The 23,562-nt window shown below is 42.1% G+C and overlaps 1 protein-coding gene across 1 annotated transcript in view; it reads right to left on the reverse strand.

Annotated features, from left to right (window-relative positions):
• The window catches only part of LOC111951671 (cadherin-23-like), a 115,415-nt gene that overhangs the window by 82,208 nt on the left and 9,645 nt on the right, over positions 1-23,562 (reverse strand). Inside the window, exon 4 of the mRNA XM_024134577.2 lies at positions 21,768-21,926. Coding sequence (XP_023990345.2) covers positions 21,768-21,926 — 159 coding nt within the window. The remainder of the gene's footprint in view (positions 1-21,767; positions 21,927-23,562) is intronic.

Raw genomic sequence — 23,562 nt, forward strand, 5'->3', positions numbered from 1 at the left:
CGCGCCAATGTAAACTCAGATATAATATAAATATATAGGATATATTTATGAACTTTACCGAACAAAACATACATTGTGTAACATGAAGTACTATGAGTGTCATCTGATGAAGATCATCAAAGGTTAGTGATTAATTMTATCTATATTTCWGRTTTTTGTGAATCCTCTCTTTGGCTGGAAAAATGTCTGTGTTATTCTGTGAATAGGCACTCACCTAACATAATCGTTTGGTTCGCTTTCGTCGTAAAGCCTTTTTGAAATCGGACACTGTGGCTGGATTTACAACAAGTGTATCTTTAAAATTGTGTAAAATACATGTATGTTTGAGGAAGTGTAATTATGGGATTTCTGTTGTTTTGAATTTGGCGCCCTGCAGTTTCACTGGCTGTTGAAGAGGTGGGACGCTACCGTCCCACGTACCCCAGAGAGGTTAACGACCGTTCCACAGGTGCATGTTCATTAATTGTTTATGGTTCATTGAARAATCATGGGAAACAGTGTTTAAACCCTTTACAATGAAGATCTGTGAAGTATTTTGGATTTCTACAAATTATCTTTGAAAGACAGGGTCCTGAAAAAGGGACGTGTTTGACCAAATACTCTGTAAACAAATTAACAATGGACTTTCAGCATGCTTATAGAGAAGGGCACTCAATATGTTCTGCACTGACACAAATGACTGATGATTGTTTGAAATAATTTGATCATAAGAAAATTGTTGGAGCTGTACTGTTAGATCTCAGTGGAGCCTTTGATATTATTGACCATAACCTGTTGTTGAAAAAATGTATATGTTATGTCTTTTCAACCTCTGCCTTTTCGTGGATTCAGAGCTATTTATCTAAWAGAACTCAATAGGGTTTTCTTTAATGGAAGCTTCTATAATGTCAAATATGTAACGTGTGGTGTACCACAGGGCAGCTCTGTAGGCCCTCTACACTTTTCTATTTTTACCAATGACCTGCCACTGGCATTAAACAAAGCATYTGTGTCCATGTATGCTGATGATTCAACCATATACGCATCAGCAACCACGTCTAATGAAGTCACTGAGACCCTTAACAAAGAGTTGCAGTCTGTTTTGGAATGGTGGCCAGTAATAAACTGGTCCTGAACATCTCCAAAACTAAGAGCACTGTATTTGGTACAAATCATTCCTTAAGTTCTACACCTCAGCTGATTCTGGTAATGAATGGTGTGGCTGTTGAACAAGTTGAGGAGACTAAATGACTTGGCGTTACCTTAGATTGTAAACTGTCATTGTCAAAACATATAGATTCAACAGTTGTAAAAATGGGGYGCGGTCTGGCCGTAATAAAGAGATGCTCTGCTTTTTTGATACCACAATCCAAAATGCAAGTTGTGCAGGCTCTAGTTTTGTCTAATCTTGATTATTGTCCAGTCATGTGGTCCAGTGCTGCAAGGAAAGACCTAGTTAAGCTGCAGCTGGCCCAGAACATAGTGGCGAGTTCTTCTCTCATTGTAATCAGAGGGCTGATATAAATACTGTGCATGCCAGTCTCTCTTGACTAAGAGTTGAGGAGAGACTGACTGCATCACTACTTCTCTTTATAAGAAAAATTGTGTTGAAAATCCCAAATTGTTTGCATAGTCAARTTACACACAGCTCTGACACACACACTTATCCCACCAGACATGCCACCAGGGGTCTTTTTCACAGTCCCCAAATCCAGGACACATTTAAMAAAGCGTACAGTATTATATAGAGACATCTGTTCCATCTCATATTGCTCAAATAAACAGCAAACCTTTTTTTTTTTTTACAGATAAAGCAACACCTCACGGCACAACACCTCTCCCCTATTTGACCTAGATAGTTTGTGTGTATGCATTGATATGTAGGCTACATGTGCCTTTAAACAAATGCATGTAGTTCTGTCCTTGAGCTGTTCTTGTCTAATGATGTTCTGTATTATGTCGTTCTGTATTATGTTTCATGTTTTGTGTGGACCCCAGGAAGAGTAGCTGCTGCTTTTGCAAAAGCTCATGGGGATCCTAATAAAATACAAAAAAATAGTGTGTTGTCTGCTGGAGTAACCTCTGGTGTATGGGGCAAGACTGGATTGGACAACTGCAGCTGTTCCACATTTCTCCAAGATTCTGGTGAAGGGCAAAATCATCACCCTAAAACAGTTAATGGCCATGGCTGGGCCCACCTTAATGGATGGAGGACGGGGTGGAGTCAGAAAGAAAGGCACTATTCAAGAATTTTAGAGGGTTGAGAGAGGTGTGTTTGGATGAGGTGAATGGGAAAGACTTATATAGGGGGTGTGTCAAGGTTTTGAATAAAGATCAATTGAAAAGACACTCTTTGGAGGATATAAACTGGGTATTGGTGACAAGGTAAAGCCAGCATGGAGAGCACTGTACAAGCCACCATTACAAAAGGGCACTGATGACATGCAATGGAGTGTTTTACATGGCATCATTGCAGTTAATGATTTTGTATCTGTTATTAACTCAGATGTTGGAGATGGTTGTCCTTTTTGTAACATAAGATAGCACATTTTCACTGTTTTATGGAGTGTGAAAGGATAAAGCTTCTCTTTGAAGTCTTTGTTTACAGCTGTAGGGGACATTTTCAATGACACTATTTTTATTTTGGGGTTTCAAAGTAAGCAACTGAAAAGAAAATGTCAACTGTTAAATTTGATTTTGGGACAAGCTGACATGTTCATTTTTTTGAGTAGGAAACATAACATGGACATGGYATATGGGCAGGATGTAAGATGTGTTTTTAAAGGATAAGTCGAAACGAGAATAAAAGTGGATTTTGAGTTCTTCTTGGCTGTAAAAAAATCTCCCATTGTTTGAGGGAAAGTGGGGTTATGAAGAAGCGGTTTGTTTTGTGGAGGAGGGGGYYAAAATGTTGTTGATGAAATGAGTTGAARGTATACATATGCTTTTGTATTATATTTTATTTKTTTTTATTTCGGAATTACAAATTTGTATTATATTTCTGAAAAGGCAAAGTGTGCCATTGTTTGTGTTAATAATTAAGTATAAAATAAAGGTTTTATAAAAACTCTCTCACTCTATCTCTCTCTGTATCTRTCTCRCCCTCCCTCCCTCACCATCMCTGCCTTCTCCATAGTAATYTGGCCTGGTTGGGCTGATGGATCATMGCTGGAGAGGCTTTTGTAATGTAGTTCCAGTTGAGTGGCTGTATAGTCTGTTTAGAGGGCCATACCAGTGTGTGTCTCCACCCTGCTCTGTCAATCCTGCTGTTAGCRACCGGCTGTGTCCCAAATGGCACCCTATTACCTATATTGTGCACGACGAGAGCCCTATGGGCCCTGTTCAAAAAGTAGTGCACTATACATGATATAGAGTGTCATTTGGGACTCAGCCACTGTGATTCAATGATGCCCCAATGGTGACCTCATCATGGAGACCTGGCTGTGTGGGGAAGGCAACCTGGACATGTGTTTGTGAGGTGTGTGTGTGTGCGTGCGCCTGCGTGTGCGTTCGTGTGTTCCTTTTACTCATTTCCACACAGATGGCACAACGGCTGGTGCTATCAATGCTTAAAAAAGAACAACTTTTCAAAATCACACCATGCTGTTTAGCCAAGGCCTATAATTTCACCATCATGCTCTTAAATATCAGTATCATGGACAGTGGATCTATAATGCCCAAATGACCCTTTCTTTGTTGTCATGCACGCTCAGAGCATATCAAACTTCAACTTAGATGTTAAGAAAGGGGGGGGGGAAGGGATGGAGGGAAAGAAGGAGAGAGCGATAGATAGAGGTGTTTGGGGACCAGTCAGGTTCTCATAACTGTGAGCTTTCATCTGTCCCATCTCTCTGACCCTATCGGTTGGTGTCACTCAAACGCTTTCGTCTCTCTCACTCTCTCCCTCTCTCTTCCGCTTTCATATTCCTCCTCCTCCTTCCTTCTTTATCTCTCCCTTCCTCTTCCTTTCATATCTTCTCCTCACTTTCCATCCCAACTCTGCCCCTCCCTCAATCTCTTCACACCTTCCCCCTTTCCTTATCTCTGTCTGCACACTCTTTCCCCTTGAAGTCTTCCCTCTCTCCTTCCCTCCTTTCCTCATTCCCTCTCTCCCGAGGTGAGTGACAGGCCCATAAGTATTCCAATGATAGCACTGGGGGGTGTTAGCGTGACAGGCGTCGCCGCGGTGACAGGGGCTGCACTCTGCCAGAGAGTTAATACTGCAGGCTTGGCGCTGCGGCCTACTCTCGCTGTGACGACAGAGAGAGAGAGAGAGAATTAATCAATAGCCATTCTTCCCTCCATCCCTCCTTCCCCACTTCTCCACTTTTTCTTTCACTGTCTCCCTCTTTTTTTTCTTGACCTTCTCATCATTCACTCAGTCAACTCACTCTCCATGCCAAACAATCACCTGACAAGCGCAGGCGCAGTTACTTTGCCAAGAGCAATTAACTTTAGACACAGTCCCAAAGACGATTGAGGGGGAAATTAGTTTGTTAAGGGGTGGGAAGGAGATGGCATCTCAGAATGTGGCCTGGTGGGTTTGACTATAGATTATWGGAGGCTGTGCTGGTGTTTTTGAGTAGTGTAAAGGCCATATAGCATAGCATAACGTAGCATAACATACTCTTGCTTAAGTAAGGGYAACTGTGGGGAAAGTCAAAGTTATGTGGGACATGAGTCCATACAACCAGATATTGTACATGATGCTAGTCCCACGAGGTTGCGCTATCTGACGTAAGACATTGTACAGACATATATTGTATCCATACACCACTAACTAGAGACCCATAAAACCATATGAACACAGTGCAAACGGAGGCCCCTCTCTCTCCAAGTGAACGTGGGTACACACAGGACCGATTGAGTGCAACGTTAAAAGTCTCCCCAACACAGAGCAGGGAAGTAAAGGTTGCGTCCCAAATGGCATCTTATTCCTTATATAGTGGACTACTTTTGACCAGGGCACTATGGGCCCTGGTCAAAAGTAGTGCACTARGAAGGGAATAGGATGCCATTTGGGACCTAATCTAAGAGTATTAAAATCAGCGACACAGCATCTTGACCAAATCCAAACTAAGCTCTTTAGGAGTGGCTGCACAGAGAGCCTAGTGCAGCTTCTGATTGCCAATATAAACTCTGTGAGCCTCATAGTCCTCAGGCAGTAACTACAAAAAAGAAATTAGTTCTCAGTTGACCAGTCCGGTTAAATTATGTGTTTCTTCCCATCAGAGTCAGCAAACAGGCATATATGCAAAGAGTGTGTGGGGTTGAGTGTGTGTGTGTGTGTGCGTGTTTGTGTGCGTGTGTGCGTGTGTGTACGTGTGTGTGTGTGTGTGTGTGTGAGGTGCATACATCTAAGTGATTGTGTTTGCACTTTTCCTCCACACAAATCCACCTATGTGCTTAGTTGATCCACCCCTCAAAGATTCAAACATCTTAAACCAGATCCACCAACAGAATATCCAGTCACCATTCCTCCAACTCAAACGTCTGCACTCTCCAACCAATGACAGAGCATAAAATCCTCCTTCCTTTGTGTAGGTAGGTTTCCAAACGTTTGGGAGTGAAAGCTTCCACTCAGTGATGACAGAGAGGTAGATAGGAACACAGATTATAAGGCCGTACCATCTCAGGTCAGAGGAGGGGTGATGCAGCACCAAGCTTTTGTATCTTAAGAATTTAAATTGACCGGCTCCTAAAATTGCTTTTCTGACATGGCTCTGAGGAAAGGGAGGCGTGGAAAGTGAAACCAATTACGGTCTGTCAGGCCTGCTATCAAGCAGACACGACCCTCAGTCCAAACACAGACAACCCCCTCTCTCCTCCTTCCGCATCACAGCTAAACACCTCCACACACACACAGCAACACACACAAACACATACACACACCATCACATCAGCAATATGGTGTCAATAGCTTCACAAACACACCAATACAAACATATGCATGCATTGGAGCGCACACAKACAAACACACACTGTACAGACATACAGGGGCGTCATGCACCGCAAAGATTGAGGGCACATAGCTTGGCCGACAATCCTGAAGATGGAGAATTTAGCATTTTTCAAACACCTTAAATAGCTTTTACTTGCAATCTAAAGACATWATCATTATGCTTAATTCTATTTAAAAGAATCTGTTTTATTTTCTGCACATCTAAGCATACCTTTCCTTAGCTATGCATAGTCACTTCGCCCCCACCTACATGTACAGATTACCTCAACTAGCCTGTACCCCTGCACARTGACTCGGTACCGGTGCCCCCTGTATATAGCCTCATTATTCTTATTCTTATTGTGTTACTTTTTATTATTACTTTTTATTTGAGCCTTCATGGTAAAMATTTTATTCTTCTTGAACTGGTTAATTAAGGGCTTGTAATAAAGTTTGATTTGATTTTTGATAATTTTTCATCCAAATTGTCAGACACCGGTGGCTTGTCATTCTTGATAGACAACAATCATTTTCTCACTTTACGGAATTCAAAATGACAATGCTTGTCTTTCATAATTTGGTCAGATATACTTGGATGTGTAGTGTAASCTTTTGTTGCTGGCATGTCATGCCTAAGTTTGCAAATCTTGAAAATGAACAAAAGTCATTCAAGTAGTTGGTAATATCAATGGGTTTTGTGATGAATGAGCTATCCTTTTTTTAAACCTTTATTTAACTAGGCAAGTCCGTTAAGAAGAAATTCTTATTTTCAATGACGGCCTAGGAACGGTGGGTTAACTGCCTTATTCAGGGGCAAAAMAACAGATATTTACCTTGTCAGCTCGGGGATTCGATCTTGCAACCTTTCGGTTACTTGTCCAATGCTCTAACCACAAGGRTACCTGCCGCCTCAATGGAGTTMAGCTTGCCTTTTTGCCCAAAATGTAATTTAGGTGCTCCAAAGCTTTGTACTATCATTCTTTACATCATTTAGCTTTGTTTCATAGTGCAGTTTCTTGACTGAGCAAGGACGTCTGCGATCTTGTCGTCCCACATAATGGTCTATAGCACAGGAAAAGCACTGCTGTAACTGTGGTAGCAAAACTGCAGATTTTGCCTCTGGACATGATGCTTGGGCTCACTCACCCTAGTGATTGGGTGTAGGGTCTTAAATATTTCAAAAAATAGGGTCCAGTGCCACTCTGGCAAGTCAACCAGCTCTTTGACCTCTTTGTTTGAGATGGTCACATGCAGTGGACCTCCATTTGTCTCAAAGCTTAAATGGCAGCTTGGAGATTACTGATTTCATATTTGAGGGGTTGTCGAACTCTTACATGTACTGGATAGCTTGCATAGTGTTGCAGCAACAATGAGCAGGCCTGCATTTCTGCCCCATCTTCAGGTTTGATAACAGCCCAACCTAGGGCCTTCATCCTAGGGCCTTCTTCATCACCAAAATGTTACTTCAGCGGCCGCTTTGCATCATTGTATCTTCTTCATGGGTTCATATGCTGGCAGCTACATACCATCTCTTGGTTGGCCAGTGATGAATTGCTCCTGATAACATAGCCTGTATAGGCTGTTTTGGACTCAATCCCATGTCCGACAGCAGTGATGAATAACTGGTACAGCAATGGAATTGCTCCAAACACAGGGATATCTCTGGCAGGTAGTAAAGACAATTTTTGCTGGTGCACAACAAGCTCTGTAATTTTTAAAATGTTTTTATTTAACATTTATTTAACTAGGCAAGTCAGTTAATAAGAACAAATTCTTATTTTACAATGATAGCCTACCCCGGCCAAACCCTCCCCTAACCTGGATGATGCTGTGRCAATTGCACGGCGCCCTATGGGACTCCKGATCACGGCCGATRGTGATACAGCCTGGAATCAAACRAGGGTCTGTAGTGACACCTCTAGCCCTCTTGCACTGATATGCAGTGAGCACTGAGATGCAGTGCCTTAGACCGCTGCGCCACTCGGGAGCCCAAMAATTTCATTTTGCATTTCACTTAGCCTCAGAACACTGATCAATGCATTCTTAAAGGTGTTGCCATTTTCAATCAACATTGTTGTCCAATGCTGCTCCCCAGCTGAATGTCACCTCTTGCAGGAACATTGCTGTGATMAGATGTGGTAGGGTTAGGGTTACGGTTAAGTTCGCAGCACGATGTTAGATAGAGGAGCAGAGGAACATTGATCTTAGAGAGGGACATCTAATTGAGGCAAATCTGTCTRAGTGAGGGAAACCATTCTGAGAGCGAATCTGAGGGAAATTCTGAGGCCAAGAAAGGCTAAAATACTGAAATGAAGAGAAGAGGTCAAATGAACTCAGCAAAKAAATAAACGTTCTCTCACTGTCAACCGCGTTTATTTTCAGCAAACTTAACATGTGTAAATATTTGTATGAACATAACAAAATTCTACAACTGAGACATAAACTGAACAAGTTCCACAGACATGTGACTAACAGAAATGGAACAATGAGTCCCTGAACAAAAGGGGGGGGGAAATCAAAGCTTAACATCAGTATCGTGGTGTGGCCACCGCTGCATTAAGTACTGCAGTGCATATTCTCCTATGGAATGCACCAGATTTGCCAGTTCTTGCTGTGAGATGTTACCCCACTCTTCCACCAAGGCGCCTGCAAGTCCCCGGACATTTCTGGGGGGAATGGCTCTAAGCCTCACCCTCCAATCCAACAGGTCTCAGACGTGAATGTGATTGAGATCTGGGCTCTTCGCTGGCCATGGCAGAACACTGACATTCCTGGCTTGCAGGAAATCATGCACAGAATGAGTAGTATGGCTGGTGGCATTGTCATGCTGGAGGGTCATGTTAGGATGAGCCTGCAGGAAGGGTACCACATGAGGGAGGAGGATGTCTTCCCTGTAACGCACAGCATTGACATTGCCTGCAATGACAACAAGCTCAGTCCAATGATGCTGTGACACACTGCCRCAGACCATGACGGACCCTKCACCTCCAAATCGATCCCGCTCCAGAGTWCAGGCCTCAGTGTAACYCTCATTCCTTCGACGGCAAACGCGAATCCAACCATCACCCCTGGTGAGACAAAACCACGACTCGTCAGTGAAGAGCACTTTTTGCCAGTCCTGTCTGGTCCAGCGACGGTGGGTTTGTGCCCATAGGCGACGTTGTTGCCGGTGATGTCTGGTGAGGACTTGCCTTACAACATGCCTACAAGCCTTCAGTCCAGCCTCTCTAAGCCTATTGTGGACATTCTAAGAWCTGATGGAGGGATTGTGCGTTCATTATGTAACTCGGGCAGTTGTTGTTTCCATCCTGTACCTGTCCCACAGGTCTGAGGTTCGGATGTACCAATCCTATGCAGGTGTTGTTACAGGTGGACTGCCACTGCGAGGACGATCAGCTGTCCGTCCTGTCTTCCTGTAGTGCTGTTTTAGGCGTCTCACAGTACGGACATTGAAATGMATTMCTCTGGCCACATCTGCAGTGCTCATGCCTCCTTGCAGCATACCTAAGGCATGTTCAKGCAGATGAGCAGGGACCCTGGGCATCTTTCTTTTGGTGTTTTTCTGAGTCAGTAGAAAGGCCTCTTTAGTGTCCTACGTTTTCATAACTCAAGTCAAATCAAACATATTTATATAGCCCTTCTTACATCAGCTGATATATCAAAGTGCTGTATAGAAACCCAGRCTAAAACCCCAAACAGCAAGCAATGCAGGTGTGGAAGCACAGTGGCTAGGAAAAACTCCCTAGACAGGCCAAAACCTAGGAAGAATAACTGTGACCTTAATTGCCTACCGTCGGAAAGCTGTTAGTGTTTTAGTGCCGTTCCACAGGTGCATGTTCATTAATTGTTTATGGTTCATTGAACAAGCATGGGAAACAGTGTTTACAATAAAGTGTTCACAATGACAGTGTTCACAATAAAGATATGTGAAGTTATTTGAATTTTTACAAATTATCTTTGAAAGACAGGGTCCTGAAAAAGGGATGTTTATTTTTTGCTGAGTTTATATTGTCTACATCCTATATATTTCTGATCCACTGTATACACAGGCTGAGAGGTATTATGTATATTGTAATTCAGCTCTCAGGATGATCAACCAATCTYTCTTGTTGGACGTGGAACTCATCCKAAAATRMTACAATTCCTGAGCATCCACCATTCAACAATGAAAACATAGTTACACATTTTTATATCAATGTTCTCCTATTAACTATGTATGAAATAGGCAGAAAAGCTACACACTACACACATTATAACAGTGTTTTAACTTCACTAGGATAGGGGGCAGCATTGGGAAGTTTGAATGAAAAGCATGCCCGGAGTAAACTGCCTGCTACTCAGGCCCAGAAGGTATGATATGCATGATATTAGTAGATTTCGAWATAAAACACTATGAATTTTCTAAAACTGTTTGACTGATGTCTGTGAGTATAACAGAACTCATATGGCAGGCAAAAACCTGAGAAAAATCCAACCAGGAAGTGGGAAATCTGAGGTTTGTAGTTTTTCAAGTGATTGCCTATCCAATATACAGTGTCTATGGGGTCATATTGCACTTACTAAGGCTTCCACTAGATGTCAACAGTCTTTATAATGTTGTTTCAGGCTTCTACTGTGAAAGGGYAGTGAATAAGAGCTGTTTGAACCAGGGGTCTGGCTGAAAGCCTTGAGTTGTTGATCATGCGCAGCCGTGAGCACGGGCTCCGTTCCCTTTCATTTCTAAAGACAAAGGAATTGTCCGGTTGGAATATTATTGAAGATTTATGACAAATACATCCTAAAAATTGATTATATACATTGTTTGACATGTTTCTACGAACTGTAATGGTACTTTTTTGACTTTTCGTCTGGACTTAGTGCCCGCGCCTTGTGCATTTGGTTTGGTGAACCTAACGCGCGAACAAAAGGAGGTATTTGGACAAAACGTACATTTATTGTGGAACAGGGATTCCTGGGAGTGCATTCCGAGGAAGATAATCAAAGGTAAGTGAATATTTTGTAATGCTATTTCTGACTTTTATTAACTCCGCAACATCTGTATGGCATGTTTTGGTGGCTGAGCGCTGTACTCAGATTATTGCATGGTGTGCTTTCGCTGTAAAGCTTTTTTGAAATCTGACACTGTGGTTGGATTAACAAGAAGTGTATCTTTAAAATGGTGTATAATACTTGTATGTTTGAGGAATTTTAATTATGAGATTTCTGTTGTTTGAATTTGGCGCCCTGCAWTTTCACTGGCTGTTGTCGAGGTGGGATGCTAGCGTCCCACATATCCCAGAGAGGTMTTAATAACTTGAGGAAATAAAAACAAAACAGTGGCTACCTCCTGTGAATATAATGTGCAATGACTTGCAGCAGAACAGCTGCTTCATCCAAACTCATAATAATGTTAGCTAGCTAGCTTTTGTTTGAATCATTTAGCAGTGTGTATGCAGCACTAGGTAGGTAGCTGATTGGTTAGCAACATCGTTTCACATGAAGTGTGACTTGCTCAGCTCGCAAGCTAGCTAATGTATGTTGGACAAATTTAAGCTAGCATTTGTGCACATTCTCAAACTTCAGAAATACTGTTAATTGAATCACACAACTCCTTAGCTAGATGTGAAATTGTGCAACTAAGACTTCATCACCAAAAATTATCAACATTATTTACAGATGTATTGTTTTAGCTTAGATTAATGCAACATGTTTTGAGCATGAAATGGAGTTCATTAAGTAATGTCACAATACATTGAAGCKTCACTACTTTCAAGCTAAATCAAATCAAATTKAATTGTATTMGTCACATACACGTGTTTAGCAGATGTTATTGTGGGTGTAGCGAAATGCTTGCTATCCCATTACTTTTTGCAAGATATGAGACAGATCAGTGCAGGGGGAATCATCTCGCTATCTGACGTAAGACAATGAGAGGATCTTAGTGAGGGAAATCTGTCTTAGTGAGGGAAATCTTTCTTAGTGAAGGAAATTTGTCTCAGTGAGGTAAATCTGTCTTAAAACAAGATACACCTGGCCTCATTGTGCCAATGATATCGTGAAACTGGCTCCTGTGCTGGAGATGGCATGTTAAGAGTGGGATGCAGACTCAGTAAGYTGGCCATGCCTGAAGAMGTGAAGCACACAGTTTAACTGTCAAAGGATCAACATGTATCAAAACTCATCCTACAGCATATTCACAAGCAGCTGTGACATGCTGGAAGGAACCACATGCTATCTACACTTCTAAATGTGTATTGGATCTAGAGTGCCAACTCTGCCTGCAGAAGAAAAACTCTGTCACCGTCTCCAAGGGAAGGTTGGAAAACTGAAGATGGCCGGATAGCCACAAGAAAGGACTGTTCCTGAGCTACCTCCTTTCACAAATGTGGGGGTTGACTGCTTTGGGCCAGTTGAAGACAAGAGAGGGCACACGCAGTACGGTCAAGAGAAAGTCTTGTTTTCACTTGCATGGAAAGCAGAGCAAAGCACCTTGAAGTGGCTTATTCATTGGACACTGATGCCTGTATTAARGTTGTGCAACGATTCATGTGTCGACGAGGTCAAGTGTCTCAAATAAGGTCAGAGAATGGCARGAATTTCATTGGAGCTGAACGAGAGCTCAGAGAAGTATTGGGCACTCTGGACCACAGCATGATGCAGAGTGCTTCAAGTCTCCTTCTGGTTCGCATCATGGTGTGGGAGCATCCCATTTGTCTAGTGAGAAAAGTTCTCTACTCTATTCTACAACAACCAACTGTGGATGATGAGGTCTTCTATACTGCTTTGTGTGTAGCGGAGGCAATTCTGAATGACTGTTTCTGGACTGTTTCAAGACAGTGATCTGTCTTGAAGAATGTAAAATGTAGAAACATTTTACTTTTTTTTTTTTTACATTGGATAAAAGTAGAGACTCAGAGCTACAAAATGGTATATCATACACTACAGTTGGGTAACATTGGGAAAGTAATTTTGCTTTCAAAGTTGATAAACTTGTAAACTAACTTTTGAGAAAATCACCTTTCAATGTTTTGGAACTACTATTGGAGAGCCCATCTTTGTCTACACCCATTCAGCACTGTTCACACCCTCTTAAGCTTTAGCCCCACCCATATCTTTAAGGGTTGATCCGAATGTACTAACAACAGCAGTCAAGCACCAAAGTTAACTTGCTAGCTAATTCCAGACATCTAAGTGAGAGAGAACAGCTCACTGAACATTACTCGTTCGAGCAGAGCTGGTTAGGCTGTTATGTTATCCAGAGCGTTGGTGACTGCAACTGTGCTGTCAGATCGTCCGTTCATAAATTCAGAGCTCACACCGGACGCTCTGGTCGATGATTAGGGTTGATCCGAACGTTTTGACATCACAATGGTAGCCGAGCACCCAAGTTAACTGGCTAACATTGGCTAGCTTGCTAGCTACTTCCAGACACATAATGAGAGAACACCCCACTCTGGCCATTTTACTCACCCTAGCAGAGCTGGTTAGGCTGTTTTCATGTTATCCAGAGCGTTGGTGACTAGCTGTGCTGCAAGAAACAGTTTAATTATGCTTTTTTGCTGACGTTTACAGACACCGGCCTTATTCAACCAGTATTGAGCATTCGCAAATTCCTCAGTTATACTGCGCTCTCTGGCACACTCAGACGAGAGTGCTCTGAAATCGAAGTAGATGGCCAGACTGAATTTGCATAGTGGAATCTTTTGCTAAAATAATGAACCATAATCCCAACTCATGACATTACTAACCCACATGAATCTGCAGGTACAGTAGCTAACCAACCAGGTTCAACGTTAGCTAGCTAAAATTAAGCTATAGCTAAGCAAATGGCTCTGAGATACGAATAATAATGTCATACAGGTAACGTTAGCGAGCTAGCCAGCTAACGTTAGCTAGCTAGCTAGGTAAACAATGAACCATAATCACAACTCATGACGTTACTACCCTGCATGAATCTGAAGGTAGCTAACCCACCAGGTCCAATGTTAGCAAGCTAACATTAGGCTATAGCTAGCCAAGCAGATGGCTCGTTCTGTCAAAATTAGAAACGTGTAATATCTAAAAATGTAGCTAGCTAGACTATCTTACCCATGGACATCATTCATAGTTGGACTCGTCTCCTGTCGGATGCCATGGTTGCCCTTAGTTTGAAAATGTAATCCGGAGACAGGTGTTTTCTCCATGTCCTTAGCTATCATACTCGAATTCCACTGAATTCAAAAATCTTTAAACCCTCATGCAGTTTTAATACACCATACTTTTTTTTTTTTAAAGACGCTTTAGACAGCATTACCTAGACATACTGACCAGCTCAAATAGGCAGAAGTGTGCTATATGGTAGACCAATCCCAACTCATCTCTTGGGATGTCCAGCCCACTCATTATCTCAGCCAATCATGGCTAGGGAAGGTTGCTGACTTTTTATTTGGCTAAACCAACTAGGCTTGTAATTTAACAATTTTATTCGTATCTACGGATGGCATACAAGTTTGTTAATAAGGCACATGAAAGTTCACATGTTCGAGAAGGCATTTTTGCCAGAAAACGCATTTAGATTTAAAAAAAGTTTACGTTCAAACGGCTCTCCTGTGAAGTAGTGACCTGCGACATACGCCTCGTTTCCTGATCATGGTATTTCTTAAGGCAATTACACTCCCAACCACTAGGAGCAGACTCATGGTGGTGGTAAACACATCAGGTGATATATAAAAGACACAGGTGTTTGAACATATGGTGTGTGTGGATGGTGGAAGAGCTCACGATTCTTACTGCAATCAAACCATCACAAACAAATCCCCKAAAACGCCAAACAAGATACAAAGGATTACTACAGTCAACTTTACGGATCAACATTCATTGATTCAAGGTGATCACTATTTTTAAGTTTGAGGTGTGTATAAAGAACAAGCCAATTTGCTACCATCCACTTACCTGGTGACATTCATTGGCTACTTAGACTTTGTAGATTTTCCAAAGCAAATTGTCAGATGCATATTATGCAGATGCATATTATGTAACCTTTGTTCGGTTGTGGTGCTTAATAGTCTCAGTTTTTCTCTTTATTGTGTCCCTGTCAATTGGAACTGTCAGATGCATGGTGCTCATGACACAAACATTCTTTCTTGCCTTGCATTGGTGAAGTGTGAGTGTTGTCTTGTAATTTTTCAGGACCATTGTGGAGTGCAGCTGCTGTGCAGGTGCCTTGTTTCGTGCAGAGGGAGGGASCTCCCATCTCTCTTTGACGACCATGTTGTTTTCTTTGACCAGGTTGTTTTCTTTGCATTGTTTGCTTCCCCTCGCTCATCAACTCACCCATTCTTACACTTTCTCCCATTCACACTTTACTACATTTATTTAATCTTTTGTTATATGTATGACATTAGTTTCAGTATAGTTTAGGTTAGTTTTGAGGCAATTATCAAGGTAATTATCAACTGGGCATGGTCGCTTTAACTGTCGGAAGAAAGAGGGGCAATGGGGGAAAACCATTCAGAAAATGACATGCACTCCTAAAACTGGTTATAACTCCAGGTATTTTCATGATATTAAGATTCTAACAATGACAGTGTGTTTACATAGACTTATTTAGGAAAGGTCAAGGATGAGGGGGATTTGTTTTGTGTCATTATGACGCTCTTCTATCTTTCTAGTGTTTAAAGAATCAGGGCCCGTATTCACAAAGCGTATCAGAATAGGTGTGCTGATCCTAGATTAGCTATGGAGTGATGTCTACACAAAAGGATGAACAATTATAATATCACAAACGCTCTGACAAAGGGCTGTGAGTGTCACGCCCTGATCTGCTTCACCTGTCCTTGTGATTGTCTCCACCCCCTCCAGGTGTCACTTATTTTCCCCGGTGTATTTATCCCTGTGTTTCCTGTCTCTCTGTGCCAGTTCGTCTTGTCAAGTCAACCAGTGTGTTTTCCCGTGCTCCTGCTTTTTCTTATCTTATTCTCTTTTGCTAGTCCTCCTGGTTTTTACCCTTGCCTGCCCTGACTCTGAACCTGCCTGCCGGACCTTTCTGGCTGCCCTGACCTCGAGCATGCCTGCCACTCTGTACCTCCTGGACTCTGACCGGATTTTGATCTTTTGCCTGTCCACGACCATTCTCTTGCCTACCCTTGGATTATAATAAATATAAACTCGAACCATCTGCCTCCCGTGTCTGCATCTGGGTCTCGCCTTGTACCCTTATAGTGAGGACAATAAATATGCTTAAATAAAAAGGTGGTAAGCGATACTGGCAAGTGCAGTGTGCAAGTTATTTTATTTTAAGTCWTGTCAGATCTTATATTTCCCAAACACATACAACAAGACTTCAAATGTGAGAGTGAGTTTCCTACTTCTAAAGAAGGAAGGGTAAAAGACTGAAGGAATGGAGAATAGGAGTGAGAAGAAAATGGACATTGTGAATAAATATTACCAAGCACCCACCACACACACACTTTTTCTCACACACATTGATAGAACCCAAAATCCATTAGCGTTACAACGGCTAAAGGAAAGTGAGAGACTGAAAATACGATTGGAGGCTATGAATAAGAAATGAAAGAATACAAACACACTCAAACCCAAGGAGGGGAGAAAACAAAGAGCAATTTTACTGATATGAGGAGATGCCGGAGTCTAAACTCTCCAGGGTGAGAAAGAGTGTGATGGAGAGAGAGACCTGGACAGAGAGTAAATCAAAATAAATATTTATAATGATAAGTAACACTGCAGCTGATAAATATGAAACAGTCTGTGGTCTGGGCTGCTCTCRGTTTGTGTGCTTGTGTGTGTGCGTGCGTGTCAGAGAGAGAGAGTTTGTGCGTGCGTGTGCATTTTTGTGTGCGTGTGTGGGAAGGTGGGGCTGCAAGACGGGACATTGAGTAATCATTGAGTAAGGCTTGTACGTATATAAACCATAATCAGTTGAATCATAAATGTTAACCTAAAAAAGCATTTCAATTACATTTCTGGTGCTCATTTGTCACTGTTCGAAACCACTGGGAAAATGACCTTAACATACTTATKATTATTTATACTTATACACATTTAAATATGCATATCTACTTTGCCCTACCTCCACATAAAGACCCACCTCACATACTAAACTCTGGAATGCACAACACCCTGGTAACTTGTAGACTAGAGGCATGGCCATAAAATGTAGGGCAATAATTCTGTTAATTGAATGAATGAACGAATGAGCTAGCTAGCTGACTAACTGACTCATAAAAACAAATGAACGAGCGAACAAACAAACGGACAAACTAACGAATGAACAAACAAACAAACGAACCAACAGACGGACGGATGGACAGATGGGCTGGCTGGCTGGCTGGCTGGCTGACAGACTAACTAACTAACTAACTAACATAAGCCTTCAAGTACTGTCATACTGACGTACACCTGACTCACACAGGTAGAGTGCTGGATCATGTTCAGTAGGCACAAAACAGAAGAAAATAGTCCGAAACAGAGAGGTACTATCTGAACTTGTCCAATATGAAATAATAATTTTTGTTTTCCATCACAAGCAGTTTTAAACCTTTTACTTTATGTGCCCCAATGAACACGACCCTGAGCTCTCCAGTGAGCTGGAGGAGTTAGAGTATCTGTCCAGGCGTGTGGTGCTGAAATGGCATTTGCCTGCCATCTGGTGCAGTTCACACCCTGTCTGTGACTTAGTTCACTGAGTTCTTGGTGTGGCAATGACTGCCTAAAAAGTCTGTTCACATTTAACATTGGCACTCTGAAGTGCTAAGAGGATTTATACAGTATGTACTGTTAGTCCCATTTTTTCACATTGAATATCCCTTATAGCAACAGTGGCTGATTTGAAATAGTTATCTACAATTTCAGAATGTTAATTAATGATGATACAATTTATAAACACGACTTTTGGTGTGCTGTAAAATTGCTCATCTTTACGCAGAATATTTAAAAGAATAATGTGTCTTCGTATTAATCTAAGGAATTAGTAAGGCATCATTCATACATTTCTGTGCACACACAGGATAGTAAGATGTCATACATTTGTTTGATCAGGGCTGAGCATATCCAACAAATAGCAATATCTTCCCCATATTAAATAGGCCTGTAATCGTTAGTTCATAACTATGAACAGAAACAGAGCGCAGAGCCACATACACATACCAGCATGTACATTAACTCATTGAAATTACTTCACTGGCATTTATTCACACGTAGCACACAAGTACACGCAAAAGCACAAGAAGGGACACATGCGCATGCACACAGGCAAACACGTTCATGTGTGTACACACGCACACATTCACTTGCACACAGACACACACACTTGTGAGGTGTGTGTGATGACTGTCTGTCAGGCTCTAGCGTGATAATTCACTGCTCTGTCCGTGTGCTGACCTTGAGGGATGGTGGTGAGGGATGAGGCAGTGGTACACAGGACTGTGTGTGTGTTTGTGGGTGTGTCAGCCATAAAGCCACCCCGGCTCTAACAGGTATTTATGGACAGAGGCTGGAGGAGTGGGGAAACATCTGTTTAGTCAGAGGAGATGGCCGGTCACTCAGTGAGTGTGTTTGTGTGTGTCTCTGTTCACAGAGGACAGCAGCTGTTGACCGCATAGAGTGAAGTACACAACTGTGGTACTAGAATAGTGGAAAGGTCGAGTGGTTGGCTTTCAAATTATGTTTCCCAAACTAGAGTGCACAAGGCACAGGACACACTGACAGACACGCCTACACACACACACCAAGTCATGACATGCAGTATAGTGTGTATACAGACGTTCTGACACTAGTGAGTGGTGTCATGACTGACCTGTGAGGGTCCCGCAGATGGGGAGAGGTATAGAGGGATTGATTGGGGTGGGGGGGGGTGGTTATGACACATCACGCCCATTGTAAATCTTAAGAATCCTTGGTCCTGTTAATGTTTGGGACTGGAATGTCTTTGTGTGGGCCTTATGAAGAATCTACCTCAGAACTGTAACATGCAATGAATGGACTTTGGGACAATATATTTCATCAGCCAAAATGGTGGCAACAATGATCGATGGAATATGAAAATGAATGTTGTTTTTGTTATTTTATTGAAAGTTAAATGACGACGTCATAACGAAAACATTAACRTGAAGAGATTTCATAACATGTCCATGATGTTTARATYCTGTGCGTTGTGTCGAAAATATRCAGATCAAAGAGAATSTTTTTGTAAAGATGAACTGTGAATTTAGTTGTCTAAARTAGATCAGAGTAAAATCCTGATACCTTGCCTTTGTAACGAGCTACGCCACAGGGAACCCAGAGAGCATGCCATAAAGAATTTACATCCAGACTAAGTTGACCGCCTGCTGCAGCCAAGGTCTACGGATAGTCGTGATTCCAAACACAACACAAGGAAAAGGACAAAGGAACCTCTTAACAATCAAGGCTATGGTGGATTATTGTATCTAAGAAGGTGAWTTCAAGAAGAACCAACCGGTTTTCTCTTTCAGTCATCGGTTGTCTACACGGCCCTCCTGCCCAAACTGGGAGCGTCGATATGGCTGATTATCCTCSCCTGAAGTCCACTCTCACAGAARGAGTGCAAGAGAACAGACTACCAAGAGAAKGGACACTGACATCGTGTGGACAATCAGAGACATACACCCGGTGATGAAGGAAACGCGGACATCTAAGATTGTTGGCTTAATCTCCTAAGCGGAACTCGGTCCACAAAGAGATACCCAACGCAGATTTTCAACAAGTAAATACATTCATTATAATTCMGACCCATAAGAGCGGCAGTTTGGGGCAAGGTGTTAAACTAAACTAAACATAGTTTACAAATGTGCTTTTCTCTTGTGCAKTCTCCTCTCTCTAAATCCACATCTTGTGTAACACGTGTAATATTGRGTTGGTCCGCTAGGGACCTGTTTTCCATTGTATGAAGTTCTAACCAATAACCTAGACTGTTTTGTATATGTTTATCTTATATTATCCTTTAGCTTGTTAGMAAATAAATAATCAACTCAATTGGTGTGGTACGGAATGATTTAGTGAGACCCGGGTTTGTGTAGATTTACGAATTATGCGACGTTCAGAATGAGACTGAAAATAATTAATTAATTAGCGACTGGAAATTAATTAATTAGCGACTGCTATGAATTCGATATTCTTTGAGTTAATTTGGGAAACGGTAACTCAAACAAACGTTTCCCATGGTGCCCCAGGTTACTGAGTTAATTATAAACACAGTTAATAATTCAATGAATAGCAGTCGTCACATTAATGATACAATGTCACGACAGTGGTGATGAGCTTGGACGTGCTGAAGTGCTGTGTGTGAAATAACAGCAAAAATAATTGGGCCTTTACTGGCTAGACACTACAGTACAACAGCCTCAGAAAGAGAGGGATGAGAGAGAAAGAAGGAGAGGGAGAGGAAACAGGAAGGGGAGAAAGAATGGGGAGGATGATAAGAGACTTAGTGATATAGCTGCTAGAGCAGACAGGACAGAGCGAAAGACATACAGCAACACTTTGTAATAACGTTCATGAATGAACATATACAAATGCTTGTGAATGTCTTTATGCTTTACAAATAATTATACATGATTTAAGTGCTTATGGAATGGATAGCTAGACATGCTTAGAAATGCTTGTTAATACATGTTTATACATGTTTACAAATACATGTGTTAATGGTTTATACATGTTTATTGATGCTTATTCATGATAGTTATTATACAATGTTACCAGACATACTGTACTGAGGCTACATGGAAGCATGAGAGATTAGTCAGGACAGCAGTGTGCAGCAGTGTGTCCGGCGTGAGTGTTAGGACAGCAGTGTGCAGCAGTGTGTCCGGCGTGAGTGTTTTTGTGTGTGTATGTGTGTGTCCTCGATGTGTGTGTGTGAGTGTTTGTGTCCGATCGTGAGTGTCTGTCGACCGCTTTGTGTGTGCGTGTGCGTGTGTGTGTGTGTGTCGTGTGTGTGTGTTGGTGTGTGTGTGTGTGTGTGTGTGTGTGTGTGTGTGTGTGTGTGTGTGTGTGTGTGTGTGTGCCTGCGCACAGCGAACGTCATCAAGGAGATTTATGGGTATTAGATTGCCCGGGTGTGTCGCAATTTCCATTTCATGAGCACACAGTCTATAAACAGTATGGATTTTCCACCGTATGCTTTTTGCGCTTCTTGTATCTACTGGAGCAGGTTAGAGTCCAAGTGTGTGTGTGTGTAAGTCTGAGAGTACTGTCATCGTAATTAATGGTAATCCAGTTATGATGGGAACTATGTGCAGATAACTGGGTGTGCTTCCCAAATGGCACTCTATTCCCTATCTGGTGCACTACTTTTGACTAGAGCCCTATGGGCTATGGTCAAACTGCTAGGTGAGATTATATCGATGATAGTGACCTCTGGTCCTGGTATGGATTAAACGTAGAGAGTAATAAAGGCAGGGCGATACTAGGACACACACACACACACACACACACACACACACACACACACACACACACACACACTGAGGATGAGTGTCAGTGAGGGTCATTCACCTGGAGGCCATATCTGATCCTGATCAGAATGTTTTGATTGTATCAACATGATATTGGTTGGCCACTGTGTGTTAATATCAGATTTACATGGTTTTAGGTAGCTACAGTATACCATACAGCAATTGGTACATGCAGCAAACGGGACAGTGCAATGCCCTTTGATGTTCTTGAACCTGGGTCTCCCAGCTAACTACTGCTCCAACAGGATAAACTATACTTCGGGGAGATCGTAACGAGCTTACCTAGGCAAGGGGTGTTACAGCACAACATACTCCATACCACAGCATGCTACAGTGTAATCCAGTGACAAGCTGTGTGTGTTACAGTGCATTATAGCATGTTGCAGTGATAACCTTACCTGGATGCGTAGCAGGGAGGTGCCTCTGGGTGTGTTCTCAGGCAGACTGATGTTGTACAGAGGTTTACTGAAGATGGGCCGGTTGTCATTCTCATTGATCAGGTCAATGTAGATACGAGCAAAACCCACATGGTCTGACATGGACTCATTGGCAAATAGCTGAAAGAGAGAGGGGAGAGTCTCTAATACTTAAATGGACACATAGGGTTTAGGGAGACCGTGGAGACGTAATAGAAGGTCAAAAAGTAAAAATGCCCTGTTGACACCTTCACTTTAAAGRGGTTACCGTGAATTTTGACAATAGCTTACAGGCAGCCAGTGGCAAGTAAGTTACTGTATTTCATATTGAACTACACCTACAATAATCAACACAAAGCCCATCAGCTAATTTTGTAGAGCTGTTTGGCATATGCATGTGGGTTAAAACGCTTAGGCTTTGGTCATTCCGGTGGTATATAGGAATCAAAACGTCTGGACTGCTTTTGACGGTATGAGGATTGGAAAATGTTTGTTAAAAATGCATGTTCTCKGTTCACAAGCTGCACTGTTCATCAGTCTCTTTATTTACAATTTGACCATTCATAATATTGTCACTCATCAGACGATTGCCAATTGCATCTTGCCAAATTCATCTATTATTATACACTACATGACAAAGTGTGGACACCTGCTCGTCGAACATCTCATTCCAAAATCATGGGCATTAATATGGAGTCGGTCCCCCCTTTGCTGTTATAACAGCATCCTCTCTTCTGGGAAGGCTTTCCACTAGATGTTGGAACATTGCTGCAGAAACTTGCTRCTATTCAGCCATGAGCAMTAGTGWGGTCGGGCACCAATYTCGGGCGATTAGGCCTGGTTCGCAGWTGGCATTCKAATTCATCCCAAAGGTGTWCAATGGGGTTGATGTCAGGGCTCTGTGCCGGCCAGTCAAGTTCTTCCACACCGATCTCGACAAATCATTTCTGCATGGACCTCGCTTTAGTACGTGTTTTACCTAATGTGACTATATACCGTTACTGTCTTTATAGCTRTACCATGCTTTGGTTCTCAGGATGTGTGGACCGAAACATAAACTTACAGTTGCAAATCACTGAAAAAACACTATGGGTCAGTTTCCAGGAACAAAGATGAATCCTATTTATTTTCTAAAAAGCATGCCAAATGGAGAATGCCATTTGAAAGTGTGTTTATGTCCAGGAGTAGGCATACTAAATTGACTGATGAGCGTGAAAAATACAGCAGCTTTGCAGTTCTTGACACACTCAACCGGTGTGCCTGGCACCTACTACCTTACCCCGTTCAATGGCACGTAAATCTTTTGTCTTTRCCATTCACCCTCTAAATGGCACACATACACAATCRATGTCTCAACTGTCTCAAGGCTTAAAAATCCTTCTTTAACCCGTCTCCTCCACTTCATATACACTGATTGAAGTGGAGTTAACAGGTGACATCAATAAGAGATTATAGCTGTCACCTGGATAGTCTATGTCAAGGAAAGAGGAAGTGTTCCAAATGTTTTGTACACTCAGTGTATATAATTCATTTAAAAGTCAAAAAATGGATGTACCAATCYCTCCTTAAATCTGGGTCCTAGAAACCTGCCCATAGTGTCTTTGCTCACTGTGCTCCATACGGTAGATGACTTGCTCTTGTTAAAGTACATTTTACTGATAGTGTGTTTGTAACGGAGATAAGAACGTGCCGTAAACAAGTTTTTGTGTGGGTGTGTGTTTGTGTGCATGCGTTTGTGTGTGTGTGTGCGCGCGCGCGCGTGTGTGTGCGTGCAGAT

This window comes from Salvelinus sp. IW2-2015, linkage group LG25, assembly GCF_002910315.2.
Source record: "Salvelinus sp. IW2-2015 linkage group LG25, ASM291031v2, whole genome shotgun sequence".
NCBI lineage: Eukaryota > Metazoa > Chordata > Actinopteri > Salmoniformes > Salmonidae > Salvelinus > Salvelinus sp. IW2-2015.